At 39.5% G+C, this 11,822-nt stretch overlaps 1 protein-coding gene across 1 annotated transcript; it reads right to left on the bottom strand.

Annotated features, from left to right (window-relative positions):
- Window positions 1-11,120: 11,120 nt before the first annotated feature.
- LOC148209617 (uncharacterized) lies at window positions 11,121-11,822 on the bottom strand. The gene is made up of 2 exons (XM_088126932.1): window positions 11,637-11,822; window positions 11,121-11,408 (listed from the first exon to the last, which is right to left on the bottom strand). The coding sequence occupies exons 1-2, from the start codon at window positions 11,820-11,822 to the stop codon at window positions 11,121-11,123; spliced, it is 474 nt and encodes a 157-aa protein (XP_087983058.1).

Here is an 11,822-nt window from a genome sequence, read left to right as displayed (position 1 = left end):
TCTCGCTGGTACCTGCAATGAGGTAACCACTCGGACGCCCAAGTTAGTTTGAATTCGAGCTCAACAGGTCACTATCAGATAGATTTCATACGTGAGTCAATGGTGGAGTGGCGTATTTATAGTGGTGGTTGGGGTGGGTAGTTGTGCCATCCGGACATTTCCATGCTCGTGCCGAAATCGCCCTAGTATCCGTTGGACAATGCCTTCACCTGACTCTTCCGTGCGCTTCGGACTGCTGGGCACGACTCATGATGGTGATATAGATTGACCTGTTAGGTCGGCCATTGACTGGGGTGGACAGACTTATGCAGAGTCTGCTCGATCCCCCATAACACATGTTGAGGGTAATACCGAGCAGGACACGTGTTGAACTGCTATGACACTTGCAAAGGCGCGGGATCATAGGTGGTTACACATCGTACAGTGTAGGGACAGGGGAGCGCACCTCCACTTCTGCTTTACAGGAAGCACACCGAGCACTTCGACCAGGCCTGCAAGCTTGAAGGCGACACACACTGATTGTCGGGGGCGTATGTTTCCTGTTAGGCACCTTATATCCCGGCGCACCCCTGCCGTTCTAACCGTCATCCTTCCTGGTTGGCCATCTGAGCTTATAAATGGGAAGGACCCTCACCTTTGTAAGGTAAGTGAAAAATCTATCACTAAAACCTAAAGGTGTCTTTTCCTATTTATTATTCTGATTACTAACTTGAGCATCGAAGTGTATTAGGCGGGACACCGCATTGGAGTCGAGTTTTTTTTGGTTGCAGACTCATTTGATCAACGACGAAGCTACTCATCAGAGGGATTTATAAGATCGAATCCCCAGCAGAAGCGGTTGATTGCTTGTTATTCAATTCAGATCAGAAATGGAACGATACCAGTTTTATAAAAACAGAACATTTATATTAATAATGAGGTTAAGCCACTTGGGGAAGAGAAAAACTCACATTTGAAGTTCGTTGGCGGATTCTCTTCCTCGAGCATGAACGTCGTGACAACACGAACAATTCTTCACAAACCGAAGTTAGACACTACCAAAAAGTTATCTTGCTATTCTCTTTAGGATCAATAATGAATTGTGGGATTCTTCTTGGCAAGAAAACAAAAGGGAAACGGGATTGAGTTTTTGAGAGAGATATTTTATGTTCTAATGGGATGAACAACCAACAACATTAGGAAAAATCCCTGTATTTTTAACACAAATGACGGACGAGGGAGAGGAGAGTAACCTCCCACTATCACCCTCACTACTTCCGAGCAAAAATGCTAGGAAGTGGTGAGTTGTATTAATTAATATAATATTGATTTATTTTATTTAATAAATAATTAAATTAAAACTATTTTAATTTAATAAATAAATAATTAAATCATATTTAATTAAACCAATAAATATTTGAATCATATTCAAATTTATATTTCCCTCATAATTTAATATGAATCTAATTCACATTAAACTTTAACCTATAGTATTAATATGAATCCTATTCATATTATTCTCTCACAATATATAGTTTTATAATGTATCATCATACATTATATTAAATTGTGTCATACACAATTAACTCAAATTCCCTTTAATTAAATTTGAACAATTCAAATTCCTTCCAAGATTTAATGTTCTTAATTAACCTTTACGAGCTAGCAAGGGGACCTAATGGATCTATAGATCAGAAGTTCCAACGTTACGAGATTAATTGGTTAAACTCATTAACCACCTTCATCAACATACGTTAACTACGGGTTACTCCATTAAAAACCTGTAGTTGAACTTTTCTCACTATAGAATGTTTTTGTGTCCACGAATATCGACCACTAATGGCAAGTCAATCTTTCACGAGTGTTCGTAACCACATATGGGTCAAATTATCGTTTTACCCATGTATTACATCTTGCTCCTTAATACCACTGTTCCTCTAATGAACAACTCGGTTATGGTCCAACTAATAATCAGAAGTCTCTCTCGGGCCAATGAGAGGGTGGTGCCCCTTATTCAAGTCCTGGAGTCTGCATTTAAGAGAACACTCATCTACTCCCCTAAAGTCGGGGAGGAGTGAACTCCATCTTGTGAAGTTATGTTCCCAGCTCCCTACTCGGTCTCGTCCCCAAAATGGTAGGAATGTTGAGTTGACGACTCGGGCCATTCTCGCCCATACAAATCAAAGGATGAGCCCGTACGACGTTACATCTAAAGATTGGCTATTTCGAGATCCGGTCTTATACAAACTCATTGTATAGGATGCCCTTACTCGCATGTCTCCACATGAACGACTTGAATCTATCGTCTTTAACATTTACAAAGTGGATCGTATCCATAGGGTTGCCAAGATAAGGTACTCAGTTTTATCCATATACTATAGATCCTTTTAGTTATTCCCGAGAAATTATCCACTTATATATCAAGGGTATATCAAATATATACCCAGTATATATATTGTCCCGGTTACATGATAATAACCATGGATGTTTAGTTTATTGGATTTGGACAATGCATTGCTATGAATTCAACAACAAATTGATTGAATAGAACTTTATTGAATATAATTTTTTTAAAAATAATTACAAACTATGAGTTTAGGGCAACAAACTCAACAAGGACACGTGGACCTCTCCAAAATTTACGATCAATAATGCAAATTAAATTACTTAAATATAACTGCTAAATAGAATTGAAACAAAATTGAACTATAGATATAATTGTCTTTTTTCTTGGAATTTTTTTGACAAAATTGAAAACGTAACAAAAAAGTGTTTGGTTGATTACAAAAATATGATGAAGCTGATCACGAAGCTCGGACTCGATAGACCGACATATGAAGGACCTGTAAAACAGAGTTAGCACTTCAATGCTCTAGTTAGCATACAATCTGATATATACTCAAGAGATAATATAATTTAGCGTACTTTACGTGAGAGGCAGAGTCTCTATTTATAGAGGTGAGCTTACGATAGGGCTATCGATAGCATTCTAACAACTTTCGACTGCTCGGGAAACGTAGCGACTTGTCGAAGAACATCCTCATTGCATTCCGCCTACAAGTCTTCTTCAAAGTCGGTGCATACATGACGAAGGTCGCCCAATCGGTGAGATTTTGCTCAGCTCGGATTTTGCTACCGAACTACCTAGACTTGAACTAAACTAAAATATTCATTTGGTTTTTATGATCATCATGGAGAAAATGGTTTCTGTCGGAGGCTATTTATCAACTACCACACGTTGCAATTTAAAGGGGTGTTATATTCATAATAATAATAATAAGGACATTCCACCAAGTCTTGGCAGCTCGACTCAAGGTAGCCGAGCTGACCTTATTTTACCTATTAGCCGACCTGTTAAAGGGGTCTTATATTCATAATAATAATAATAAGGATATTCCACCAAGTCTTGGCAGCTCGACTCAAGGTAGCCGAGCTGACCTTATTTTACCTATTAGCCGACCTGTTAAAGGTGCAGTCTGTCCTGTGAAGAACATCCACGGGTGCAAAGGCAACGAAAGGCATTATCCGACAACATGTTGCATTTCTCTGACTGTCAGAGAGTCATTAAAATCGTCGTTGAGAGCCCTATCAGAGTTCATCTCTATAAATAGAGATCCCTACCTCCCATGCAAGGTACACAAAACTATTATTACATAAAGTAATAGATCAAATTGAGACTAACTTGCTCGTCAGAGTGCTAACTGTTGGATCAATATGACAACTATAAATGGGTGAATTAGAGTTTAATTAAACTTTATAAACTTTTTAAAATGGTGGGCACAATTTAAACAATTATGTAAAATTTTTATAAATAAATAATTTTAACACAAAATTAATCAATAAATTAGAAATACATTTCAAGCAACCTAATTTCAAATGTAAATGTTGACCATAAACATGAATTAGAAATTCTAGCAATTAATTTCATGAATTTATAGTAAAGAAACTTAATTGCAAAAATTAAATAGAAGAGAGTTTGAAAAAATGACATAGGAAATTTTATAGTGGCTCAGCAACACCAGCCTACTCAACTTCTCAAGCTCCTCTTTGGTCTTCAATTGAAGAACTCGACTATTTCCACAGCTTATAGTCAACCTGTACAATGTCGTTCTTTTTCCGGGACCAAGAATAAACCTGATCGTTTCCACGATTCAGGATCAAACCGTTATAAACGCTCTTTTTACAGGCTCAAGAGCAACTCTTACATGAATTGGAAAATAAATGAAAAAATTTACAAACTCTCTCAAAGAGTGGATATACAAATTTTCTCACAAGTTTTGTGAGAAAATTTTTTACAAAAATAAAAGTCTCAAATGACTATGATAAAATAAAATTAGGAGCACATGAATTTCTCAAAATAAAATCTTTCTCGTACAAATTAAAGCTTTGAAGAGAGATGAATCATGGAGATTTGTAGAGAGAATAGGAAGAAAATTGTTATCAAAATTTGGGAGGGGAAGGATGTTTAAACAGGAGGAAAATGAGGTTTGAAATTATAATTAATTTGAACCTTAGATTGAGGTTAAATCAAAATGAAAGAGATTTTAATAAATAAAAATCGCTACAACCCTCTTATTTTTATTTATTTATTATTATTTTCTTCATTTAATTTCATTCAAACTCATGTCAATTTTGAAAACATTTTTCCTTCTTCGAGTTGCCTCTTCAACGGTAACATCTCTCTTTCTCTTTCTCTTTCTCTTTCTTTTTCTTTTTATTTTTCCTTTTCCTTTTTTTTTCTTCTTCTATTTCTTTTTTTTTTCTTTTCATTTCTTTTCACTTTCTTTCTTTTTCTTTTAAACTAAAATTTAGCTCGCCACATGTCCTCTTGTGATTGTTTCACATCACCACGTCATTCTCTCAATATTTTTTTTCTTCAAACTTGTATTATCTATAAATTCTTCGTATGAACTCTGGATATGGTGATTTAACATGCATTAGAAATGTTGTATCGAACTCCACTAGACACTTCAAAACACTAAAATTGTCAATAAACAAAATATGTATTATCAATAAATCATATAATAGGGATGAAACTCATAATAAATTTATGCTCTATAAAAATAATTAATATTAAGTGTTTTTGTTATCATGAAAATATTAATTAATAAATTAGTTAACTGAGATTAAGGGCAAAAAAGTCAACATTAACCTTGTCTTGCAGGTAGCTCTAACGTTAAGTTCTCTCTTCTGAGCTTTGCAGTTTCCAACCTTGATCATTTTTAGGATCAAGCAGTCTCTAATGTTGACAAGTGGCATATAATAATTTGCCTCCAACAATTTCCATGAAATTGAGATATTACGGCCCCATGAAATTAAGATCTCACCATTTCGTGATATGAATATTTAAAACCTAAGACATTTACTTACCTAATGAATGATGTTTTTTATTCATTAGGAACCATTTAAAAAATCCAATCATGGCATGAGTAGTCCCCTTCTCTTTTAATTGGAAAAAAAATCTATTAAACGTGTTAATGCAAAAGAATGGACAACGTCAAACTTTAGTCAAGGTCAAACTTGGTCCAAGCTCCCACCTGGAAATGCACGTGAAGACTTGCACAAGAGGGCAAAATCTCCAACGCTCAAGTCAGTAAATGGCTCGAAATCAATATTAAGTTCGAGGAGAAATTCGATACCTGATAATGAAATGAGGCCCTCTATTTATAGATGATGGATCTGACAGCCCTTTTGACTGGTGGTTATCCTTGTCGTTCTTCAGATCAAACCTGTTAGGTCGACCAGACCGAACCAAAGTTCATGATAGTCGACTAAAGGCGGTTTGGTCACCTCGGTCGGTTCGAGGTGGACCTACCGCATATGCTGGTTTTCACAGTCCAATGACTGTCCTCCACGTGTCCTGTCAACTTTCATCCCCAAACATCGGCCCCCTCTCTATTATTATCGAGCTCGACCTCGCAGAGAAGTCCATTTATTCAAAGGAATGAGAGTTTGACAGGCGTGGTGACTTCCGAACTCGTGTTGAAATAATATAGACCTTAAGAATATCAATCTATTGATCTGATAGCTGTCGAAGCATTCAAGTATTCCGGCGCACGTCTTCGAAGAAATCCGGAGCGTTGATTCATGACACTATAAATAGCCCAAAATCGCAGGTCCACCTTTTACGCTTTTTGAAATCTTGGAGTTCAATATGAATTGGCTCGAACCTAAACTCTCTAGGTCAGTCTCCTCTTCTTAACCTTTTATTTTCTAAGTTTTACTTTCGTCATGTCAGGCTCTTCTAGTGATAGTTCGTTTAGCAGCTAAGGTCGGACTATCAGTAGTTCCCCTTACGGAAACTAACTCTGAAGAATAATTTACCCATAGGTTAGAGACCGATCTAGATGAAATAGAAACTTTAAGTTCTCTGACAACGATGACGGTGAGGACAGTGACGCCCCCATCTCGAACCATGGTTTAGAATACCCTTAAAAGATGCCTGGAAATTACCTCGGACCGCTACGTAAGCGGTTTCGTATTCTAGATAATATTCTTCTCCGTCATCTAGAGGAAGGAGAAAGAGCAGATGATCCCTCGAAGGAATGGGCCACTCTTTATCTGAAGATGTTCAAATATGGACTCCGCCTCCCACTTCACCCCCTTGTTCAAGATCTCCTCAGCCATATTGGCCTTGCTCCTGCTCAAGTGGCCCCTAATGGATAGAGAGTAGTATTTGCCTTAGCTATCCTCTTCTAGCTTCGAGCTCGAGAGGTAGATGAGGCCGAACTATTTATGGTCAAGCAGCTCCTTGCCTGGTTTGAAGTCAAGAGGATGGCCAAAAAACCTGGGCGCTATTACTTGTGCGCGAGGAAGGGCGCATGGGAAATTATAAAGGGTCCCACCTCTATAAAGGGATGGGTAAAGAAGTGGTTCTATGCTTATGGGGAGTGGTTGGCAAGGACGAGTTCGACCAACCTTTCTTCAACGTCCTCGTTAGGTTTTGGAACTTAGGTAAGGGGCCAAATTGTTCTCTGTTTCTTTCTCATATTTATCCTGTTTGACTTGTGTCTTGTTCTTTGCAGTTGCTATTAAACCTGTGCCAGACCTGACCCAAGCCACCTTTGACGTCCTTAAGTATTACAAGGACTGATTCCGAGGCGGGAGAAAGTTGGGACACTTATTACGACAAGTTTTTGCAAGCCTTCGGTTTGCTTGACTATAACCTAATCCTTCAACCAATCGAAGCCTCCAAACCGAATTCCGAGCATGGTAAGTCAAGCTTGGCCTAGTCTTTAATTATTTTTATCAGTGAGCTATCTTCTTATTATTTTTTGCTATTGCAGCGATGGTGTGCGAATTTTCAAGCGTCGTGGCACATAGGACAAAAGGTAGAGCTCACCAGCTCAAAGAGGGAACGAGCGCCGACTCAAAGACCCTTGAACTGAGCTCAGCCCCTGTTGCTACCGAGGGTTGTAAGGACCCTGTGATTCAGGTCGATCCCCCTATGGATCCTTCCTCTAGAGAGAAGAAAACATGCAGCTAGTCGACCGAACTGCTAGACGTTTCCCCCATCCGAGAGGTATGAGGCGAACGTCCTTCAAAAAAGGCCAATAAGAAGAAAAAGAAAACATCCTCCACTGAGGTGGCCATTCTCGAGGCGCGGAGAGGTAGCTTCTTAGATATAGTCGACGATCCAGATGCCAGAATGGGAGCTACTTCGGATGTCGAGATAAGGTTCAAAATTGAACCTACTAGCTTTGGTGTGAAAGACAAGGTCACAAGTATCTCGTTCTCGTGCATGGACCACTGCCTACGGAGGGTAGCGAAGTTTGTTAGAGCACCTGGGTCAGCCATCCAAATGATGCTGGACCTAACTGCCGAGTGAGACCTTTACTTGGTCCTTTCTTCTCTCCTTTCCGTTGTTTTTATTCCATTTGCTGTTCTAACCCCTCTCTCTTCTGTGTGCAGGCACATATTGCTGCCTATCACGTGGCCGTAATGGTGAAGGCCGAGCTGTATGGGCACGACCTCCTGCCTGATAAAGAGAGTGAGGCATGATTCGCTGCTCTTGACTCAGCGGTGGCACTTGAAGGAGAGCTCAAAGAAGCTCGGGCCGAGATCAAGGCACTAAAGTCCAAATTGGAGGCTCAAGCTGAGCTTGCTCAAAAGGAAAGAGACCGCCATAAAACCAAACTTCGTGCTGCCCATGCAATCATAAAAATGCTGGAGAAGAAGAAGTTTGAGCGGATAAAAAAGAAGGAGGATCAAGCTCGATCTCTGGAGGAGAAGGCGACAGAAGTGGCGCGCTTGACGGTAGAGCTCCAGTTTGAGAAGGACCGTTTGTCTAACGGGGTGTTTCTCAAGGAGACCTTTCGCAATAGCCACAATTTCGATAGGTTTGCTAAGGATTTTAGTGACGTTGGCTTCAAATTACTGAAGAAGGGTCTCACTGCTATCGCTCCCGATCTCAACCTTTCTGATATCAAAAGAAAGTATGTTGAGAATTGGGCATCAGGCCCCCACGGGACTCCTGGCCCCCAGGGTCTGGTGGACCGATACATAAGGGAGATTTACTCTGACTATAAAGTAGACAGCAAAGACACTAACGACGCTTTAGGCGAGCTTCAAGACAAGGAGGTGGTAGCTTCTCAAGATGATGGGTAGATCAGTTCGCAAGGGACAGATCTGCTAGCTTTGTAGGGAGAGCTTACCTCGCATCTAGACAACGGCTAATTTCCTTCTCAGTCATTGTTTCTTCTTTTGTAGAAAATGGGGCTTCAAGGTATATAAGCCTTGGTCCCAAGACATGATATTTTAATGAATACCCTATTATTCATCTGGCTTGCCCAAACTCCTACTTTGTGATTATATTCCTTTCCTAAACTTTTTATGCATCGCTTTGGGAACTTGCGCGCTAGCGGATTAAATTTTTCTTCTAATATATCGCGCCTTAAAGTCATAAGTTAAGAGGATTGAATTTTTATTAATCTTTACACATCGCACCTCAAACTCGTAGGTTTAGATAATTGAATTTTTATTAAGCTTTACACATTCCACCTTGAACTCGTAAGTTTAGAGGTTTGAATTTTTATTAAGCTTTACACATCGGACCTCGAACTCATAAGTTTAGAGGTTTGAATTTTTATTAAGCTTTATGGTTCTACCACCATGTGGGAGGACTTCCATTTAATTTCACATCGAACTCATTATGAACAAAGATGTGAGATTAAATCACTCTCATTTTATTGCGACTAATTCCCTTGAAAACTTTTACAAGTCCAAGTGATTATTTGAACTATTTTGATATTTCAAGAGTAATAGTGCTTCAAATGTTTCGCGTTCCACGGATGTGAAATAGGTTTCCCTCGAGGTCGGCCAACATATAGGTCTCTGGCCGAACTATGCCTTTTACTTCAAACGGTCCTTCCCAACTGGGCTCCAAGATGTGGACATGTTTCTGTATTTTGATAAGGACCAAGTGTCCTGATTACGCTTGTTTACATGCGTAAAAAGAAGGTTTTAGATGCTGTTTTTACAATGTTTCAGCTTTGTTTCGGATTTTTCTCGGTCGTTTGAGTTCCAATTCATGCAAAATTCATATATTATGGTTTGTGGTTGGCTTATATTGTATTTATGACATTTTAGGACCATTTGGGAGTGCAAATTAATCAAAAGAAGCAAAAAGACGGAAAAACTTACATGGGAGGCGCCAGGCGCCTGGGAAGCCTGCAGAAAAACTGGTTTTCTTCCAACTTTGCCCTTAATGAAACGCGTCTTCCAATGCGTTTTGGTGGTTCCAACCAATGCATACGTGTAGAAGAAGTGTTCCACTATCAGTTTGAGCACGATTTGGTCAGTCAAAAGAGTTGGAAATGGGTGATTCACCATCGTTTTAGGACCTACCTAACCAATTCTGCACAGCTATAAATTCCAGCAACTTCTCCACCAAAATCATCAAGCCTTGCTTCCTTCTCTTGATCATTTTTAGTGTTTCTTTGTTGCTTTCGAAGTACTTTTGAGTTGCTTTCATTAGTTGCTTTTGGTTTTTAAATCCCGAGTACTTTACATTCCTTTATTGAGCTTTGTTTTGTTTCCATTTGTACTTAGTTATTTTCTACTTATTCAAATATATAAAAATCCAGCACTTTGCTTATCTTCCCTTTGCCTTTACTTTATTTTTAGTTAAGAGAGTTGTGTTTTTGGAGGAAAGAGCACGTGACACTCCCCCTTGCTTGAAAGAGAAGGGCGAAGCTCTCAATCCCGATTAAAACTCTCCGCTAGTAACTTTTGTTTTTCACACATGCATTCCACATTCAACCGTTTTACTTGCTGTATTTTCTTCAATATGTCTTTCTAAATTCCCGTCTCAAGCCCGGTTATGGATAGTTAGCCTTCTATTTCTAATAAGGGTTGCTAAGAAGTAGTGTTTTTACTTTCCATTCATTGCTCAACATGTTTTCCCAAAAAGTTAGGATTTAGAGAAGGCCACTGTAAGTCTTAACAAGTCAATACTGAAAAGGTTGCTTATTTGCATTGTTGAGTGGTTAAACCGAGGAGAGGAGCGCCTTAGACATAAGGGTTCCGCTTAAGTAGCCTAGACATAGGACCTTAACCCGAGGTTGCGACTATTTCCATCCTAAAACTAAGATATCTCTCGTAATAGACATATTAGGGAATGTCTTAGGACTTTGAACTTGCTTAGACATAAGTCAAGTGAAAAGCGTAGTCGTTGGTTCCTAAAGTGAAATGCATATCGTCCTTAGCATATCCTTGATTCTTTGTTGGCTAACTTGAAGTAATTCGGGCTAGGTTTTATCATTATAAGTCCAAATCCCAAATCCAAAACCATTATTTGTGACCACTTCCCATTTTACAAGAATCACTCATTTCAACATTCACTATTCTTTAAAACTTCAGAGTTTGGAAATTATTTAGAAGTCCTTGAGGATCGATACTTGGATACTCCATCCATTTTATACTACTCTGACAGGTGTGCGCTTGCATCTATATAATTGTTACCACGCTTAGTGCGTGCGTTCAGCATAAACGCCCAGTCATGTCCAATTTCAAAACTTTGAGGTCGTACTCGGGCGTTGTAATGTCTGGCCATTCTGTTTTCGTACTCTACCAACTGCAGTTGGCTATTTACCTTTTCTCATCAAGGAGATCGAGGTTGAGAAGTAGTTCCTCCTTGTTCCTTATTGGGTCGTACCAATCTCAACAGGCACAACGACTTCGGACCCAAACGCCATTGAGAAAGTTGTTTCACCGGTAGATTCTCTTAGAGTAGTTCGGTAGGACCAAAGTACTTCAGGGAGCTCCTCTGCCCATTTTCCTTTTCTAGCGTCCAGCCTGAGTTTAAGGCCACGTTTGATAATCTTGTTGATTGCATCAACTTGTCTGTTGGCTTTAGGATGGATCGAGGATGAGCTGAGATGGCTGATTCCCAACTTTCTGCAAAAGTCCTTGAACTTCGCATTGTCGAACTACTTTTTGTTATCCGTTACAAGGATGTTCGGAATGCCAAAGTGGCATATTATATTGGTCCAGATGAAGGACGTGACTTTAGCCTCCGTGATCGTTGTGATGCCTCGGCCTCGGCCCACTTGGTGAATTAGTCCACAATAACCACCGTAAACTTGGTTTGTCCCTTTCCCAAGGGGAATGGTCCGATAAGTCTACTCCCTATTGGGCAAACGACCATGGGCTGAGACCAGAGTAAGCAGTTCGGGAAGTTGGTGGATATTATTTGCGAAGCGTTGGAAATTGTCACACGTCTTCACGAAATCCTTGGCATCTCGGTCTATTGTTGGCCAATAGTAACCTTGACGGATCACCTTTGCCGACAACGACCTTGCTCCCGAATGGTTGCCACAGACGCCTTCATGTGTCTCCCTCAT

Source organism: Momordica charantia (genome assembly GCF_013281855.1).
Source record: "Momordica charantia cultivar OHB3-1 chromosome 8 unlocalized genomic scaffold, Mcharantia_2.0 BLBB01000008.1, whole genome shotgun sequence".
In the NCBI taxonomy this organism is placed as follows: domain Eukaryota; kingdom Viridiplantae; phylum Streptophyta; class Magnoliopsida; order Cucurbitales; family Cucurbitaceae; genus Momordica; species Momordica charantia.
The sequence above is the reverse complement of the archived record's forward strand: the minus strand, read 5'-3'. Positions and strand labels throughout refer to the sequence as shown.

What these genes read in the sequence shown, in the direction of transcription:
- LOC148209617 (XM_088126932.1), bottom strand. Translation starts at nt 11,822, where the DNA reads ATGAGGGAGACACATGAAGGCGTCTGTGGCAACCATTCGGGAGCAAGG. An exon ending in TTCCCGAACTGCTTACTCTG is followed by an intron (nt 11,409 to 11,636) that starts GTCTCAGCCCAT and finishes AACAAAAAGTAG; the next exon opens with TTCGACAATGCGAAGTTCAA.